We start from the raw sequence: 21,091 nt of genomic DNA on the forward strand, positions 1-21,091 counted from the left end.
TATTTCTGACTAAAAGAGCTAATCATAATTTTGATAAAATAGTAGTAAGCTAACTATCTACTGGAGCTGAGAGATTTAACACTCAATAAGACCAAGTAAGAAATGTAGTCAGCAAGATCTGAGGTTCAACAGTACTGATGAATATGGGCTCACTATTATTAAATAGGCAAGTCACTGTTGCCCTTAATTGTGTTATAACGACTTATAAATGATAAATGATCCGTAACATATTTATGACCTAATTAATAACCATGAATAAGCAAATATCTAATGTGGTTAAGTTTTTTTAATGTGTGACACTACAGATTGTTTGCATATTTAATAAAATAGATCAATCGATGATTTCCTATTTACAATCATTGCTGAGTGTGCACGCACCCAGGGAGCAAAAGTGCTTTGGAAGCACAGTCAGTCAGTAAACTGTAATCAACATAAATGTTGCACTGATTATAAATTCTTGTTGATTTAATATTAAAATACATACATTTTGTATGCCTGTTCCACTATCCATGATAATAATATTGATAAACAAACAAACAAAAAAATATACATAGACCAAGCAAAGTTATTCAACATATATAACCCGCCTTACATCCACACTGTATCAATGCAACAATTTGACTGCCATTGTTTTTGTATGTGTTGACATGGTGTTGAACAGATTGACTGTATGAACATGCTCCAAAAACACAGATGCTCAGTGGTGTACAATAAGCCAGCAGAGCCAATGATTTCAGCAGATTCTTGTTGCTCTGTTCATTTCCCATTATCTCTTTCAGTGTTGAGACGTTTTATTTGCTGCATCTCTTTTGTTTATATCTACTGAGAGTGGGAATTGGGAAGCAGAGCTAATTAGCCTGCATGTGTTTAGTAGTCCCAAACCGCCTCAAATCAGCACTGGAAAGAGATGTGAAAGTGTTGCCATTGCAAAACACAGTCAGAGGGAAAGAAAACACAGCTTCATTTCAGGTGATGCACTTTCAGGATTAATCCAGTCTTATTAGGATTTTTTTTTTTTTTTTACAATATTAGTAACCACATTGTTAGGAGTGCAACAGCACAGTGTATCATATAGTGTTGCTTTAAAGGAGCATCTCAATTTCCAAGTTCCATTATACTGTACAAAGTATATGACAAACCAAGCAAGCGCTTTATCCTTACCTTGAAGTCACAAACAGCAAGGAAAAGCATGTTCCACATAGTCATATTTTAGCCTAAAGTTAACACACTATTATAAAAGAGCATATGCTTCAATATCAGTGGCAGAAGTCTATTTATTAACACTGATCACTGAAGTTTGGTAGTTTTATTTGTAATTGTACACACATTTTCTCCCCAATTTAGATCACCAATTACCCAACCCATACATATTCACCCCATTATCACATGCAATGCCCCTGACACAGGGAGGGTGAAGACACAGCGATCCTCTGGTCATAGTAACAGTGCCTTATTCTGCTGGGCAGTTATTTTTCCTTCTGAAAAGAAAGCCTGGCCAGTTTAAGCTGGTCAAACTGAAAAACTAGACTAGAAAAATAGTATGTGTCTGCATTTGCACATCTGTCTCAGGTGCAACTTAAAGTAGAGTGCATTCATTAAAAGGTGTGTCCACAAACATTTGGACATATAGTGCATATATGCTCTGTTTTGAGTATTATTAAGTAACTATTACTTCATTTGACATCAGGTCCAAAAATGGCTGAAAATAAACAAACACCTGCATGTTCACATTACACATACCTATGACTATTACTTTCTCAGTGCATTTTCAGGTAGTATATCAATTTTTAGCACATTTTCTGGAACAGCAAAGAACACCAGTGCCAGTGACGCCTGTACTGCACTGGGATTTTAGGCGAGGGTTTGTAAATCAGGTTAAAATGTTTCCAAATGAGGAGAATGCCTCCTGTGTGTGTAATGGATGCCTGTGTCATTTCTTCACGGCCATGGCTGCTTCCTGCTCCGCTCCCTCCAAGCTCCAGCATCTGTGCCCTCAGAATTCCCACAGCAAGAGCCTCAATTAAGAAACTTTCTGCAGTGCAGCCCTACAGCCCAGCCAACATCTGCTCTGATCACAGCACGGCTCTCTCTCCGTAACGCACAGCCAGCGCTTATCAGTGCCAACCTCTCCATGCCCAGCTTGGATGTGTGAGGGCTATTAGAGGGGAATGTGGAGCCACAAAGCAAGACACAGATCTAGCTGTAACAAGGAAAGCTAGTTTCATGAGCTTGGCTGCAGTTTCAAACCACTGCATTGCAAAAATACAGAAATAGGCCCCCTCAAAATAAAGGTGCCAAAACGATTCATGGAGCAATGCCATGGAAGAATCACCGGTGGTTTCCGGAAGAACTTTTTAATGGAGGTCGACTCCATTAATCTGCTCCTTATTTACTACTGTTTTAACACGGTTTTTAATAAGCTCTCACTGACTTCACCTCACTACCTGGAAGTGCGTCGTAACCAAGCAAGCAGATTTATTAACAAAATGAGACAAACAAAAGGGGCAAGTGAGGCAAAGGGGCAAGTGGGTCGCTTAGCTGAGACGTGGGGTGCCAGTAAATCCTGGCCATGAACGATCGGGCCTTGCTGATGACTTGATTGGCAGGGTGACCTACTACTGAATGTGGAAGCCAAGCTGACATTGACCTTAACACACCGCTAGTCCTACGGCGAACCTCTCGGGTGTTCCAAACAATACAATTCTCAGCACTGAATGGCGGTGTCGAGGCTTCTTAAAAACCCCCCAATCCCAGGTGTAACTCATGAACCAAATCAGCCTGAATCGACACACTGAATCAAACATGAACACAAACAAGGAGGAAGTCCTAATTTGGGCCTGTGGGCGGCAGCTCAGAATCGCCCTGGGGGAGGGTGTGATACCGAGAGGCTGACAGTCGCAATGATTTCTGGGAAAGCCCTGCGGCCCAATTGAACCTCTTAGTGCTCACATAACTGAATCTTCAATTGAGCTGGTCATGAAACAACCCATGGAACAACCCTGCGATGTGCAATGTAAGTGAAGTGTGAGGAAGGAGAATCTCCATATAATGGAAATGTTCTATACACTGTAAGCTGGTTTGGAGTTTTCTACTGTATCTGTTTGTGTAGAGCAGAATCCTCCTCCTCACAAAAAAGTGTATGAGCCCATCAGTGCATATGAGCCTACTCTGACAGGACACTCCTGTGCCCCGTTTCTACCACCTGAGAGTGGGGAATGAGCCCTGGCAATGATGAGATTGCCAACAGCAAAGGTCAAAATGACTGGAAAAGCTTTTCCTGAAGTGGGACACACAGATTGGAGGTCCAGACAGTGGAGCCATAAAGTGTCGATGGGTGTTCTCTTGTTACTCGGGGGCTATGAGCAGTAAAATACGCTTATTGCAATGCCAAACCATCTGTTCCCTTTGGAGGCACTGAAGTGAGCGTGTCTTTTTTCACCACCCAAGGACAAAGTGCCCCGGATACTGCAAACCTGCGCATGAAGCGGATACAAACTTTAGAAGCAATTAATTGGAAAATTCTCTTTTACTGTCTGCCATTGCAAGAGTGAAAATGTCTGAGTCATGCTTGGCTTATCAGTGTTGAGCTACAGGGTGAGGTTACAGAGTACATTACAGTAGGCAGACCTATCTTGCAGAGGCCTACGTGGACAATGGTGACCTAAGGAAAGGTTTATGAAAAATGCATTATGAAAATATGACAGAAACACAGCACTGCCCTTCATTCTTTCAGCCTTTCTGCAGCTCTCTGAATTCTCAAGAATGGAAAACTATCTCCCTCTAAATCTGATGATTCCTAATCATTTGATTCTCACGCAGCACTGAACCGAGCAGCCAGAGTTCTCACATTCCCCAAACAAACTCCACTCATCATCTTTATATCTGTTTTATTGATTACCAATATCTAATATCAACTTCATCTCGTACATTACAGACCTTCATGACCTCCTTTATCACTGCAGTACTCCTCACACCCTTGGATCCTCTGCCAGTGGACGTCTATTAGTACCTTGCACTAGAATTTCTTCAGTGTATGCTGGCACCTGTCAAGTGAGTTTGTTAGGGCCTTCAAACGTCCGGCTGCAATCTTTCCATGACTGCTCTTCTATTTCTTCTTTTCAGCCTCAACTCAACTCTTGAGTATGTCTAAGTATAAATTATGCTTGTTGTTTATGCTTGCTTCCCCTTCTGGCATATTTGGGGTGAACTGCAGTGTGTGCAAAGGGAGGGTATGGGGCGATGAGGAAAGGGAGGGATGTTTAACAATGTTAACAACTTTAGCCCACAGAATAGAAAGTCACGATCCTCAGAAGAGCTTTTTATACTTGTTACAGATAGCAAATCACCTGCTGGAAAAGCTGGAGGTGTCAAAATAAAAGGAAAACAAAAAAAAAGGCTGCCCAAAAAGTGCAAATCTCAATCAATACCAGAGTCACTTGTGAAACATCTGAAGAACGGCTAGGACCTAAGAATAAGGCTGAAACGTCATGTTCAGTGAGCATTCCAGCATTTTTGGACAAAGTTGGAGAGATCTACAACTTCTCCCTTCAATCTGGAAGGCTGTTCATTTACAGTATATTGAGGACAACATGCTCTGTCTTGCAACTCCAGCCTCTGGGCTAGCAATACCACAGAACAGAATAATCTCTGGTTTGGCCAGCAAGTGATTTTCAGACATAATACAGGTATTGTTCGAGAAATCACTTATTAAAATGTGTAGGTTGTCAATGGCTCTCCTATAATTAAGATCACTGGGGAATGCTCTTAATCACATGAGGCAGTTGGCAGGAGGCAGATAAGTTCAACACACACACACACACACACAGAGTCATTATCTACAAAAATTCCCCACACAGTCACTTGCTTTAAAGTTCAGTCACCACCTTTTCCCTCGGCACAGCAGTAAGTTACAGCCCATGGACCTGGTCATTGATTTGAACCCCTACTAAATTAATGTGATGGTGGTTCAGGTAGCACGGTGGGAGTTTGGGGGAGAGCTAACTCGAATGGAATACTGGATGAAACCCTATTGTTTACTCCTGGCAGGCGAGCCAATTAAAAGCAGCTCAGCGGTAAATGTCCTGTCGTACTGAGTGCTGCACGTTTGAACCGCTTCATAAATAATACATCAGTGCATGATGTAACCAGTGCACTGCAGCACTGGGGTATGAACAACAGTATGATGCAGACCACCCCCCACACACCCCCACCACCGACCAACCAACCAAGCCCTTGTGGGTCAAAGACCGCTAGGTGAGATGACAGCTGCCCGAGTGATGGCGGCCTTCGAAAAGAGACCTCTTATTCTTACCAGTTCAGTGAATTCATTGCTTCCCAAGTCTAATCGCTCCAGCTGTGACAGCCTGTGAATTGACCTGCAGTGGAATAAGAAGGGAACAGGCTCAGAGACTGCTATGAAGAGTATGGCACCATTTCCTCAGAGAGTAATGTGAAGCCAGACACATCAGCACATCACCTGAGCTATAACAGCAACAGAATTACCCACATGTCTGTCTTTAGGGAGAACAGTGACACTGAAAAGCTTAAATATAGAGTCAAAAATTGAGAAAATAAAAACAGTTCCAGGTGGAGAGAGAGCTAGGCAATGATCAACAGCACCTTTACAGTATTAATATTGTTTTTAAATGAACAAATTAACATTTATTTTGTTGTTAAGTCTACAGCCTCTCCCTCTGTCTCTTACATTTTCACAGGAGTCATTTTTGCATTGAAAGCAGTGATGAAGCCAACTAAACTACAGGCATTGCCATGAAGTGATATCAGCACATTGAACAACAGCTATACGGAAAAGTTTGGCCAACCCGGCAAAACTATACATATAATATATTCATATATATTAAGTGAACTAGAGTAAAAACAACCTTACAACTATATAAAAATATAAACAAAAAACATTTTCTGCAACTATTGGTGCACAATCAAATAAATAGAACAGCAACCAAAACATTGCAGGTTAGATGGAAGAGTGAAGAGAGCCAGAGAAGAAATGGAGACTGAAAATAGGCTGGCTTCTAAAACAGAACTATCCTCAAAACATACCTCAAAATACACCATGAACTACTTCAAGACACATAAGCTTCTGGAACAGTCCTCACAGTCCCTGACTCAAACACATCTGTGGGTAGATCTAAATCCGCTGTACATTCAAGACAGCCCAAAAATATCACAGCACTAGAGGAGTTTTGCTGGAAAGGGTGGGCGATAGCTCCTTAAACAAGAAGACCCTAACTGCTGCAAAAAGCATTTGTGAACTGTGATTTCGGCCAAAGGGGATGTTACTAAATTACTAAGCACTAAGGTCAAGTGCATTACGATTTGCTGAGGAAATGTTGCAAAATATGTAAATTGGCCAAACTGTGTGCAAATTCTAAGTTCAGTCATGATAAAGAATAAGAGTAATGTTTAGTGAAAAGCCTAGGTGTTCATGGTTATGCCACAAGCACTAGCAACAGTAGATAATTGTCTGTTACTGAAGCAGCTTAAAAAAAAATAACACCACTCTTTATTTATTCACATTTAATTGACTGTATTATGTATTTTTCACTACATAAATTTATAACAGTAATTAATGGTCTTTCTCATTTCCACTTAATTACTGTCATACAGTTGTATAGGCAATTTCTCTTTTTCTTTTTTTAATTATTAAGAAGTCGTACCCACAGCCTCTGTACTGGAGTGTGAGCATCTTTTAAAGGCTTCAGTTTGTGTCTTTCTTTAGGTAGTTCATGGATGGTATGTTCATGAAGGTATGTTTTGAATCATTATTATCCTCTACTCAGCTTCAGTGTTTAATCCACACTAAGGCTTATTATACACTAAGGTGTCTTATTCAGTAGCTACAGGGACTTCTGTACAAACCAGCGGGGCTATTCTTTGGTAATAGAAGTTTATAATAACACTATTGGCCAATAGTGGCCAAAAATTTTGACTTATCTGGCTGTTCTAAACGTTCTGTAGCATACTTCAAATGTTGAGTGTAACAAAGTTATGACTCTTCCTTGAAGACTGTGTTTGAGCAAGCAAAGCTGCACAGTAAAAAAGTGCAACACCACTCCTGACTCAGCTAAACCTTCCTGCAGGTTATGGTAGCCATGCAGGGCACAAACCACACTGACAAATTATTTATTTATTTTTTTAAGATATACAAGACAGAGTGACCATGCATTAGGATTTGGTGGTGTGTTTTAGGGTTAATTAGCTAGAGACTAACTATAGCTATAACTACGTCTCAATAAAAACCACAAATGTAGTTTTAACAAATTACCTTTAATTACTGCTAATGTTTACGCTCATACACAAATTGTTGTAAATGTTTCATCTTATAATATGAAGCACAACTTACTACACTCGTTCTCTAAAACTGAAGAAAAGGACTTCTCAATCTTCACTGACTTCATACTTAGATACAGACATAAGTAAAGAAGGTAGTTTCACGTTGTATGTGCAATGCATGCAAGTGCAAGTCAGCCTGCATGAACTACTGAGTGCAACATGTCTTGTTCTCTGGAGCCTACTCTACAGGATTCACTGCTTTTCAGCACTGCCTCACACCTGCACACTCTTTTATCTGAGAACTGGATAGAAATAACGAACAACATGAATACTTTATGCCATCAATTTGAAAGGAAAAGTGAATTAGGCATTTGCAAGATGAGCAAACAGGAATGCAAAGGCTGGTGGGCTGGCAGATCTAGGTGGGCTGATTAAAATGACCAAAAGTGAACAAGATGTGTGCTACTTTAATGTCTAGACCACATTACAGAGTGTTTATATATAATGCCTCTACAGAAAACTCTTTAGATAATAGAACCAAAGCTGTACAGTGTTTTACATTTAAGTACTTCTGCAATATTCAAATTAGGCTACTAGATGCTATAAAAGCCCAGGATGAAAACACATTTATACAGCAGGCACTAATGACGCTCACAGACAATCATCCACCCAATTATTTAAAACGAAATTACAATTAATGTTTCCCTTTCCTCTTAATTAGCAGCACACTTTAAAGACAGTAATGAATAAATAATGATCACACTCTTTATTCATATAATGTCTTTGATCTCTGACCTTTATTTGTCAAGGTCAATGACTGTAGAAAACATGGACAGCGCATTGACTCTCAAAAGGTTTAGCAATCCTGCTGGCTGGTTGAAGTATGTGTAGCTACGCCCAACCCCATTTCAACCCCGTTTCAATGACAAAACAGACCATTTCCCATCACAGTTTTCTCCTCTAAACATGTCTCCATCTCTAGCGCCCAATTCCACTAGTTAGTTTGCCCTGTGCGCATATTGGCATTTTTGTTTTTTTGCTCCCAGAAATCAGTTTTTAAAACTTTTAAAATTCTGCTATATGGTAAGAAGGTGGGGTTAAACTTAGGAAGTGATTGATAGCTTTGGTTGGAGGAGAGTCTACTGGGCCTTTCTGTTCCTTACATGGAGTAGCTAAAGAGTAAATATACATATTAGATTAGAGAGGTAATCATAATATTATTTATTGTGTTGTGTTATTGGTCACATTAACAGACACTCTGTGTAAAGTAATTTGCATTTTTTTCGTTAAGTCTAATGTTAGCATAAAATGGCTAATATGTTCCAATTATTTGTTTGACAGCAATCAAATATTAGTGCAGTTAGATGTGGTGGACTCTGTAGTATTTGTACTCAATCTCAGGCCAACGCTCTCAGCATAATTATTTTGTAGTCCCAGAGTCCAAATACCATTTTAAACATTATTTTTTACTCTTTTTAAATGTCACTAGTGCATTCTGCCTCTCTCTCTCAGCAGCTCAGAGGTTAAACTGGATCGTGGAAGCTTTGGTTCGCCTCAGCAGCAAACAGAACAAACAGAGCTGAGCTCCGGTTCTGTAATTTGATGGAAATCGTTCACTTATTAATTACATGAGCTACACTTTTACTGTTAAAACATTACACTTCCTAGACAGACTAGGTATCCAGAATAAACATCCATTGGCTTCTGGCACTTTAGGCTATGCAGTAACATCAATGAAGGTGGTCTGAGACACGCTTGGTCTGGCTCTGTTCTCTACTGTGCAGACACTGGTTGCAAATTTGACATTATGGTGGACAGTATAGGCTTCATTTCTATAGAAAGTCAGGCAATGGAACTGCAGCGCCCAAGTTGTATACAGTCATTGGTCAAGATATATCACATGTCTATATATTACACTCATTACTCATTTGAAAGCATAAATATAAAAGATACAGACTGTCCCCTGTTGTGTTTTTTTTTACAGAAGCTATGTTTAGGTACACAGCACCAACTATGTCATGAAAACACACCCACATCACTCACTTTGGCATGGTTTTCAGGTGGTTCTCTCTGAGTTCCAGGATGCGTAATTTGGACAATCTGAAAGACAGGGTGTCACAATCAGTTCAGTTCATTCCTCACACTGCCATTATCATACAGGCTTGTAGCACACAATGAAACCTAGAGCTAGGAGCATAGAGCTTCCTTTTTGCTTCTTTTGAGACCCAGTGTATCAATGCAAGCTGTGGGTGAGGCTCTGTAAGAATCAGTGTCTTAGTTACACAGTGCACACAGTGAATAAAGAAGGCAATATACATTGTATGTATTGAATGTACAAACAGCTAAAAGCTAAAATCTAAGAGACACAGTGACTAAACTAAGCCTGAGAGTATATAAAAGCAGCCTCACAGGTTACTGTGCTCAGTGTAGAAAGACATAGTGTAGGTTTCAGATGAATAGAGCAGAATAGAATAGAATAGATTAAATTAGTAATAAATTAGTTGGAACATGTGTTACTCACAATATCTTGCAAACCACCCATGGTTTTTCAGATGGTAAATAGGCAATATTATTCCATTTGCTGTGTGTTTGAATTTTGTAAACTTTCACAGCCGACATGAACTTAACCAATCATTGATATCTCTGGCATTTGGTGATGATGGACTTGTGTCTCATGACATTTTAACAAACATCAAACAGACTAATTTGTCTTTAATGCGGCCTAAATGAATACTTTCTGAGTGGACTAGTGTGCGGATACACATGGTGGCTATACCAAGTAAAATCAAGGTAGGAAGATAGTTTGCCCACTTTGTGAAGAACAAAGAGTATATTTTTGTGTATGTAAAGACATTTTGTCGGATAGTGTTTAACGGCCTTCAGCTGAATACTTTTCTTTGAGTTGACAATCTTATCTCAAATGAAATGACTAAAAAAGAGAATTCACACATAATTTATATAATTATAACTCACAAATGAAAGGGTCCATGTAAAATGTACCATTCATTCCCCAGTACATACATTCAAAGATGTCCAATTTTGAATTCACCATATTAGTGATATCGCAAAAACAAAAGCATTTACGCCTATTTAGCATACAGCAAATTGGCTTATTAATGCTGAAGGTATAAGATGTAATATAATATGTGATATGTTTTAGCTTGGACGTCTGAAAGACGCACAATACAGGGTTGCCCATCACAATAGAGAGCCATTTGCATGTCTTAGTCCTAAAGGTACAGCAACAACAACAGCCTGCCTAATTCTAAGAGAGAAAGAGAAGCTTGAAAATGATCATATAAAAGGAAAGATGACTATAAGGTTGGTGTATAAAATCAGACAACTGTCAAAAGTAGACAGCAAGGTAAAAATACAAGGAAAATGTAGGATATGTGTAAGAGTCGTACAAAAGGACCATCATTTTTTCATCTGATTAACTGAGGTTAGCCCCTACCTCCCAAAATTGGCGGGTAGGTACTCGAGGAAGGCGTCATTTAAGAAGAGCTGTGTCAGGTTGAGGAGCTGGGTGAAGCCATCGGGGAGTCTGATGGAACAGAGAGGAGATAGCACCCTGTTAAAGGCCAGCAGCACATCACTCAATAAACGTTAAGTACCTCAGACCCTCAGAGAGGTAAGGAGGCCCTGCTATAATCCCATTACACGTCCCCTTTAACTGCCTCCGATAGCTGTGGAGTGCGAGTGGCTCCTCGAAAGATTAAAGATTAAGATGGTAAAGCGAGAGGAAAGCGAGCGTTCAATGGAACACCGGCACCTTTTGCCACAAAACCATCTCTTGCCACAAATGTTATGGTCAGTGTTTAGGACAACTTTCCAGTTGTGACAAATATTTGAGCTCTAAAGATTTAGGTTTAATTAATTTATAAAACATAAATCATTCAATCTCTTGAAAAAAATCCAGGTTAAGAATTACTGCAGCTAAATGTTGTTTTTACCAGCTTTTATTTCCTGCATCACTTTGCTCTAGGGGGTATCCCAAACCTCAATTCAGAATGTGCACCACAAGTATTAAAAATATTTACACAATACATAGAAAAGCATGACTACAAATGCTTTTAAGCTGTCTTAAATATTAAACAGAACAAGAATGGTATATCTGTGCAACTGTATGCCGAGCAAATAAGCTACTTCCTCCATGTCATTTTTAGCTGTTTTTTTATATAATTTGTTTTCGTTTGTAAAACGTTTGGAAGTTTGGAAGGTCAATTACCCAATTTCATTCATGTAAAGTCCTCTATCACCAGCAATGCCCCCAACACTAGGAGGTTGAAGACTAGCACATGTCTCCTCTGACACATGTGAAGCCATCCACCACCTCTTTTAAATGGCTGTTGAAGTAGCATCTCTAGGTAGTCAGCGCACCTACAGGAAAGCTCTGATACAACAGCTAACAGACACCTGTGCTGACCAACATCACAATAGGAGTGATGTGGAGAGGATGTGCCATCAACCCAACCCGGGGAGAGCAAGGCCAATTGTGCTCTCTCTGACTGTGGCTGCTGATGACAAGCAGCATGACCCAAGATTCGAACCAGCAATCCTTGGATTATAGTGTCAGCGCCTTAGTCCACAAGTTTACTTTAAATGGGTTCCATCATCCATCATAACGCCACTTACAGAGAGTATTGAAATAGTAGGCCATGCAACCCATTTAAAGTGCAATTCCAATCTGGCGTTTTTTTCTTCACGTATGCACGTTCAAAAGCAATCAGTGACTTTGTATGCTTGGTCTTGATTTGTGGTTATTGTACTTACTTGGTTATGGGATTTACACTGGCCTCTACAACTGATAAACATTTACAGCACTTGATGTTGTCTGGAAACTCTTGAATGCCTGAAGAAAGGAGAAAACAGCTCTTATCACCTAAATGACACCATTCAAACAGCCTTAAAACATCTACATTTTTAATGAGTGAAAATGTTGTTCTAGCACAAATTCTAGAAGACTTAAAACACCTGTAGCCATAGTAAAAAAATCTGTTGAACACCAGGTCAGGATGTGTAGAACATACCGTTTTTACTTATATCTAATTCCTTCAGGTTAACAAGGCTAGCGATGGTGGTTGGCAGGCTGGAGAGGTCATTATCAGGAATACTCAGCTTCCGGAGGGCCTGACAGTTGAAGAGTTGCTAAGAGAGAAAGAGAAAGTCATGTGTGTTGATCATTACAGAGACATTCACCTTTTTCAGTGCTGACAAGGCCTTTTTAATGTCTGTCAGAAATGCACCTTTTGCCATTGATTTCGATGAGAACAATGCACTGATGGACAACAGACACCAACGCACAACAGTCCACCAGAGTGAAGCTTTTAAGAGTACATACTCTGACGTAACCAGAAAAGTTAAGCAGAATTTTATTTCATCACTTCAATGTTGAGCAAAATGGAGGAGAACTAAATGCTGCTGTCAGCTCCTATTCTGAGCTGCACAATCCACCTCTAAAGATCTACAAGGACACCTCACTGTTAGGGAGTCCCCACCAAAGACAGATTTTGGGCTTGCTTTGGGGAGGTGCTCATTATCACTAATAGTTTGTTTTCACACAGAAGAATTCCATACAAACTGTGGATTGATTGCGCAATTCCGAATGTCACTTTTCTGCGTGCATTTTTGCACACCGGTAGGACCTAGGTTCATCCCTTTATTGATCTGCTTTATTCTGCTTGGATACAAACACTCAAACAGCAAAGAACAGTGCTTTCTGGAGTCACCATGCCGGAACACCTGCAAACAAGGAGACGTTCTTGCAGGAGAAGGTTTATAGTCATGTAGGCATAAAGAAGATGAAGTGGTCATGTGACAAACGAACCAATCATGCAACCCTGCATGTAGGAGCGGATAGCTTCCACAAATGCAACCCCCAGGAGCGGATAGCTTCCACAAATGCAGCAAATCACTTGCATTTAAACTAATGGTGTAACAATACATAAATATATATGTGTAGTTGGGGTGGTGCAACAATTATGCAACCACGCAACCCCCAAACCAGTAGGCTGGGGTTCAATTCCTGGTCTGTGTGACTATGCTGAGCTACACCAATAAGAGTTCTTGGGCAAGACTCTGACCTCTAGCCCACCTCTGTAATACGAGTAATTTTGTAAGTCGCTCTGGATAAGAGAAATATTGTGATTATAATTTCTTTGAACTCTTCTGTTTCTAGAGCAGAATAAGTGAACAACAGTACATACATTAAGAACCAACAAGAAACACCTGTCAAAAGCTTGTTGATGGCTACCAAAAACGTATGGTAAAGGTACAAATTGCTATAAGGTGTTTATATTATATATATAAATATTATATGCGCTGTATGGATATTTCTGACCCTGTACTGATTTCAGAAAACATTAAGAAATGTAAACTTGTGTTCCTTTTGTTTTGTCTATTAAAAAGTGCATGTTGTCACTCATTCTGCCCCAAAACAGTTTAAATAAATGAAAACCAATCTTGCCATGGCATTCATATTCATGTTGAGTAAATGACCGGGGCTTACCTATATTCTACATAGGTTGTATTGCATGTTCTCTAATACAATCCTGATGTTTATCTACAAATTCATTGTCTGCTGTGGTGTCCTCTAACAAAATACCATAAAACTCCCAAGCTCAAGAGATAATAATCATAACTGACTTATTAAAAGCCCAGTCATTTGTGCATTAGTTCCCCTCCTCATTCCTACCCACATTACTCTAATAGGCTATACCCAGATGCCTCCTTGACATGAAAGATAATCAATGAAAACCCTTTGGAAGAGATAAAGAGTCTCAGCTGATACAGTTTAACAATTTAAATATAAATATTCACACCTTTTTGATTTTTCAATACATATTAATGAGGTCAGAATGTTGAATGATCACCAACCCATCTGATCCCCAATTCCCCAACTCATCTCAAAAGTATTGTATGGTCCAAAGCTTCACGGCTCAATGCTGGGGGGGCTTTATTCCCCACAAGCTCACACCTGGCATTAGGCATGGTGCCAATAGCATCATGTTTATCTGCTCCACAGAGTCCTATACTATTCTAGTATAGTCTAGTCTCTACAGAGAATAGACAAGCTAGTGTGTGCATCTGCACATCGTTGCCAGCAATGGGTGCAACTTGAAGAAGCTGAATGCATTCATTAGAAGGGGTGTCCACAAACATTTGGACATCACAGCTATGCATCATAGCTAAGACTCTCCTCTCACAGGTAAACATAAGCTGAACCTTCTGGTTAGAGAGAGCCTCCTGGAAAATATCAGCAAAAAGTAGTCTATTATTAGGCCCAATTACGGTTGAAAAGTAGTTGTGGGCTGGTGAAAGCCCATTTAATGGGCAGAAGAACACAGGGTCCAAGAGAGCTCAAGGCATCAACCCCATAAGATCAGCTCTCATTCAGAAAGAGCACTTTCTCCATATCTTACGTAACTCCACTGATGAGCCATATGGGCATAAAACCCTCAGAAACCCTGCTGTTTCCATAGTATCCAGATTTAGACTGAGTGTTTTAATTTAATTCTATGTCCAGTGCAGAACGAGATGAAAACAGAAAACAGATCAAATATGCTCTTTGTGCACAAACAGTCTTTATCAAAGTGAATTACCAAGTTTCAGTGCTGTGCAGAGCAGCAGGAGCTGTCTATGGTTCTGATTTAGCAATGCTTTACATTAGTGCAGCCTAAAGTAATGCCTCTAGAGGAGATATTTCCCTAACCCATAACCCCAAAAGGCTTGTTTACTGGTGGGAGATAAAACCAAAATCCCATTATGCCAAAGCATGTTATAAACTTAAGAGCTGATTTCCCGTAATGAACAGTGTCAGCAGCGGGAGCTGAATAGGTCACTGATACAATTTTCTAAGAATATTTAATACCATCATGCAATAGGTCAAATGAGGACCAATGCGCTCAGGGCAGAGATGCCAGGGGGCAAAGACTGCTACATAAAAAGATGACATTATGTTATGACATGACAATATTTACACAATTGTCCTAATAAAAACTGAGCTAAAGCATCTGGATCAAACACATTCCTTCATACTATATCACAATGAGAGCTGGTCATTTTTTTTTATTATTATTTATTTTATTTTGTGCAGGTACACAGTCACAGACAATATGAGGTCTAATGATAGTTTTGAAATAGCTGTTTAAAATGAACCAAATGTTTACAGTTCAATTCCTTTGCATAGCTGAAAAGTAACAACTGGAAAATTTCATATCTGATTATACTGTTCAGTCATACATGAAAAGTCTTCAGCTTTGTCTCATTTAGCTCACAAACATCACAATGGCCATAGTAAAATGAACCAGTGTGCAGAATCAGAGCTTTATGTGTGCTACTGTATTTTCTATCAATGTCTAAAAAAGCACAGTGCCGTCCTTATTGTTGGATGCACTGCGATCTGTTTCAAGCCTAAGCACACATTTAAACGCAATCAATAAAAGGCAATGCCCTTGTTGCTATATGTGTGTTTGCTTAATCAAATGTACCTTAGGCAGCTCCTCAATTTGGTTGGCGTCCAGGTAGAGCTCCTCCAGAGTGCGTTCGAAGCTGAAGATTTCCTTGGGGACCTGCTGCAGGCTGCAGTGTGAGTAGTCCAGCACTGAGATGACCTCCTCCTCCCCCCGGAAGCATCGGCACGGCACCAGGCGGCCGATGATCTTCCTCTTGGTAGTCATCTCCAGTCCCTGCACTGCAGGTCACAGAGAAAGCACAGCTTAGCCTCAGTGACACTAACACTAACACAGTTTGCACATCGAAAAAGCAAATTGGGGGCCATTAACATTCACACAAGAAGAATTACATAATTAGTGCCACACAATTAGTGTTCACAGTTACTTGAGTATATCAGAAACAAAACGAAATGACCACTTCACAACAAAAAATTCAGCAAGGCTGTGGGATGCTTCACATATAATAGAAATCATTAATAACTGTAGAGGAACTAAATGGTTTGGAATACTTGGAATATTTTTCCTTCATTGTTTGTTCATACAATGTTTTTACTGTCACACTTGTGAAGACATACCAGATTATTAATTGTACTGGTGTTTGCAATGCTGTAATCGTAGAGGGCTGCAATGTGCAAATTAGCCTCTAATCAGTCATTAAATGGATTAATATGTTTTGTGAACATCCAGAACAATCAATCGTGTTTAGGTTGATGAATCAAGGCATTCAAATGATCCAACAACCACATACTGAAGAATGGTTTTTAGGGCATTTCTATTCTATTCATTCTTCCTGTACACAGTTGTGAAGAACAACTGCCAGATACAAATTATGTCAAAAAAAGCAAAATAGCAAAATGCAGATTTTGAACCATATCCATGTAAAAACAAATGCTTGTGTACTGCATGTGGAAACAAGTAAGTATCTGCTTTCATACAACTGAAACACTCTGATTTCAACAATGTAAAATCTTCATGAACTTCAGATGAACAGAAACAATGTCTTTTGTAATACACAACTTATCTCATAGAACTGTGTCCATATCACGTCGGCCTGTGATGTGGTATATGTGATGTAATGCGATTCCCCACACCTCAATTCTTGAAAACAGGGGTTTAACAAAAGCCAGCAGTATCAAAGCTAGGCCAGCTTCCCTGACTATCAGTTACTCAAAAGTTAAATGCAATTACAGAGCAACCTGCTATAAAGCTCCAGGGTTTGTTAACTACATTTCAACTACTTCACTCTTGAAAAACACCCAGATGAAGAAACGCGTGATTACGCCGATTCTGCCGCACAAAAACCATAATAGTCATCCAGCAGGAGGCTGCTCTGTAATTGCACACATGGTCTACTGTACAAGTACTCCTTTGAAACATTTCAACACTGCAAATATACCCCCTCCCCCCTCTTTATTTTACCAAAAGGATTAGCATCACATCACATCAATTCTACTGTACTGAGGATGTCAAAGAAAGCTTTGGGAACAAGTAGGGCCTTCATGATCACTCAATCAAACATGATTACTCTCTCAAAAAAAACAACATCTGAATTTACCTTTGAGACCAATTTGGCAATGATTACTTGTCTGGTTGAATGACAATACATGGATAACCTGAGAAAGAAAGCTCTAAAAAAGCTCACTCCTTAAACAAAAAAAAGGTGCATCAAATGGTTCTGCAAGCAATGCAACAGAATAATCACTTCTGGTTCCATAAAGAACGTGAGTAACGAGTCTTTCCATCTCTACTACAAACATGCTCCTTTATGAAATTAAAGTTCTCGTATTATATTGCTAAGAATTATTTGTAGCACCTTCATTTTTAAGCATGTACTTAAATTTTAACGTTTTTTTTTTTTAAATGAAGGCTTCCTAATTCCTGATATGCTTATAAAGCAAGCATATACCTCTGCCATTTAACTGCCCACTCCTAGTCTTGGGTACACCATTTGATAACATCACAAGCAATCAAGGCTCATTGATGAGTAGACCTTCCTGCTGTTGGAAGGAAATTCATTATAGTTAATTGGACTACGTCAAGTTCCCTCGTCAAAATCAGTGAAATGGCTTAGAATATCTTTCACTTTGAAAGGCTTGCCTATCTACAGAAGCTTCAAATCTGTAGTACGGAGTCTGCTACAGTGTTGGACCTGAAAAGCATGTGTCTCATTTTAATTTAAATGTTATTACACAGTGTACTGCAGGGTACTGTATTTTGTACTCTGTGGGCGTTGCAATAAGAAGACTGGAGGAAAGAGGAAAGAGGGAAATTTTTAATATCCTCTTATTTTTTATAGTATTTAGCATCTTTGAAAGTTATTGTTAAGATAAGTACATTTTCATCATTTGGTTTAGAGAAATAAATAAATAAATAAATAAATAACAGTGTTAGATTCATGTGTACTGGTAGAGTAAGTATTCAATGTGATGCTCTGTCATTCTTCATCCATCCATATCACCTAAATAATCTCTAGAGTATTCAATTATTAATAGAATCGACCAGTAGAGCTAATAATAATAAAAGCATACACATTATCTGAACAATGGCAGTATTTTAATCTGAGCTGTTCTCTGACAGTTCGACACACACCCATAGCCAAGAAGCTCCTGGGAGCCCAACAAAGAGCAACAGTGCATCAGTATTACTTATTTCAATAAACAGCCCTGAGAAATATCCACAACACTTGTGTTGTGACAAAGAGCGAGAGAGAACGAGAGAAGCAGGGTGTTATACTGAACTCGGGGGATGGAAACGTGTGGTCTCTTGTAGACTCAGCGTTTGAGAGGGCATTAGGGAATAAGTGCTCGACTGAAAGGCGAGTTCGTGCTGATATACAGCACTTTTGTCTCTTCCAAATGCAAATGTGAGGCTGCAATAATTAAAACATCTAGCCACACAAAGCCCTCCGTGGAACAGCACAGTAATGGCTGCGGTCCCATAAAAGAAAGGAGAGACATGAGCCATGGGAGAGTGAAACCTACAGGAAATACAGTGACATACAGAGGCAAACTGCATCGATCCTCTACTGAACTGAAAAACCAAAGTCAATAAAATAAATTTCATAGCTTTGCTTTTCATTTTACCATGCAGAGAAAGGGTCATGATACAGTACATGCCAGCCTAAGATATTTACTAGATTCCTTCTTATGTACTGAGTAGTATTGGGGGACGAAATGCTGATGATCTATTAACCTCATTTCTCTATTGAGAAATGATATTGCCATACACTTTTCTCTATATATCACAGGTATCATCAGTAGCTATAGAACACTGAACAACTGCATGAGCACCAGCAACCTGTGTTCAGTAACTGCAGAAACACAGTGCACAGTGGTACAGCTTATATGGTAATAGCCCATTTGTACTCCTGAGGGGCGCAACTGTCTAAGTGTTGGATCTAAATCTCTGGGAGATCCATCTGCGGCTGGTAATTCCAGTGAGCACGACTGGCCTTGCTCAGACTGGGTGTATAGGAAGGCCTTCCTTCTCCATCATTCAGTGAGCTGCTAGCTGAAGTAGGTGTCTATGAGTTAGCGTTCTTCTCCAAGTGCACTCAGCTGTTCAGTGATGTTGCATTTGTGGCGGTTTGAAAAGATAGAGCTACAGTAGTTCTATTCTGTGGGATCAGACGGGCTAGCATTCATTCCCCACATTCTAATGAGTTGCTGGTTCAACGGTTGTCAACCCAACCCCACAAGACCTGCCTGATGTTTTGGAGAGGTTCTGACCCAGTCGTCTAGCCATCACAAGCTAGATTCTTACATTCCCAATTTTTCCTGCATCCAACACATCACCTTCAAGAACTTCAGTGGTTTTAATGTTATGGCTCATCAGTGTATGTTTGCTCTATTGCCCACCCAAATATTACAGACTGTCCACATTCAGAGGCAGTGTCATGGCAGTAAGGGGTTTATTATTCACACCTTTTGGAGGCTGTACCAGGACTACTTGAGAGGAGCTTCAAGGATCTCCAGAGAGAGCTTCTCGTTTTGCCGTCAGGTAAGAATGACTCAGCGGCAAATGGCTGCTGGTTGAGACACTCAAAGCCACAGTGTCTTCTGGAGCACGCTGCATTACTTCACAGGGTCAGCGAGAAATCCCTCCCAGATGAAACCCAGCTCCAGCTTTCAACAGTGGCCTCCATTTTCCTCAGGAGCTCAACATATATTTAAACTCAGAGATGTGTCAGCAAGAGAAAAAAAGAATCCAAGCAAACGATCCATAAAGATGGTACAGAAAAGGACTGAAGAAAGAAATGTCTCACAGTATACCAAGCATCCTTTTATAACAGGATCGTGATGGAAAGGGGCAAGATCACAGTGGATAAGACAAAGTTGTCCTTCCCTGAAAGAAGCTAAATAAAAGGGACTGAGATAAGATAGCAGATAGTTCTCACTTACGCTCCAGAGATATTGATTCGAAGTAGTCTTTCAAGCTCGTCTTCAGGCTCCAGCTTTTAAGTTCACTGAGATAAAACCATGCAAGTAGTGATGAAGCTCATATATACAATATACAGCTAAGCTCAATATACAGCTACTGCTAAGGTGAGGTATATATTGCAATATACTGAATTGTAACCTCTGTTTTTGCCAGTCCACTAGTATTGTAGGCCTGCATCGTGATGCAACTATGTTACACTGATCTCCACTAACTCATGGGACTACATGCATGGGACTATAGTTAACACTGAGGAGGCAAAACTTGCTAATGCTAATTCACTTGTACCGTACACTTGATTAATATTAAACTTGATAACTTGATATGGTTATTATTTGCACACCTGACCCTGACCCAAATTTCCCAAACCACTGTCGATTAGCCATTTCCATTTACAGCAATCAGCCATAACATTAATGCCTATTAGTGAGTAGGTCCCTCTTGTGCTCCACTTTCTGACCTGCAGTGCTGTTTACACACATTTTGCACTTCTTGCACCTCTTGTCCTTGTCTTGTCCACTGTCTTTGCACTAGTGTTTTTTTTTATTTCTGCACCAGAGAGTCGTATAATGCCATATAATGTTTCATCATACTGCACTACCCTGTATTGGTATAACAACAATAAAGTTCTATTGAATTTAAAGTCCTATAGGATTCAGCTAAATACAATATATACTCTCAGAAAAAAGGTACCAACAGTCAACTTTCTGGGTCTTAAGGATCTTGTCGTGGCTCTGAAGGTACTTTCATACTGTTTGTATAATGGAGACCAAAAATGTGCCTGCACAGTTACCTGCACCTTTTTTGTCCTGCAAATATAACTTTGTAAGGGAGTCATATTGCAGAATTCGTATAGGACTGAAGCTGATTAAATTATTTCTAAATTAAGACACAGAATCAGAACCTGA

The 21,091-nt window shown here is 39.7% G+C and overlaps 1 protein-coding gene across 17 annotated transcripts in view; it reads right to left on the reverse strand.

Annotated features, from left to right (window-relative positions):
* lrrc7 (leucine rich repeat containing 7) overlaps positions 1-21,091 on the reverse strand; it is a 154,517-nt gene that overhangs the window by 38,718 nt on the left and 94,708 nt on the right. For all 17 annotated transcript variants that reach the window (XR_011979952.1, XM_072684214.1, XM_072684207.1 and 14 more), the window contains 6 exons: positions 15,783-15,985; positions 12,324-12,441; positions 12,067-12,145; positions 10,748-10,837; positions 9,337-9,393; positions 5,312-5,375 (listed from right to left, as the gene is read on the reverse strand). Coding sequence is in view for 16 of the 17 variants with exons in the window: in XM_072684214.1 (XP_072540315.1) it covers positions 5,312-5,375; positions 9,337-9,393; positions 10,748-10,837; positions 12,067-12,145; positions 12,324-12,441; positions 15,783-15,985 (611 nt within the window). In the remaining variant the exon portion in view is untranslated. The remainder of the gene's footprint in view (positions 1-5,311; positions 5,376-9,336; positions 9,394-10,747; positions 10,838-12,066; positions 12,146-12,323; positions 12,442-15,782; positions 15,986-21,091) is intronic.

This window comes from Salminus brasiliensis, chromosome 7 (genome assembly GCF_030463535.1).
Source record: "Salminus brasiliensis chromosome 7, fSalBra1.hap2, whole genome shotgun sequence".
Taxonomy (NCBI): Eukaryota; Metazoa; Chordata; class Actinopteri; order Characiformes; family Bryconidae; genus Salminus; species Salminus brasiliensis.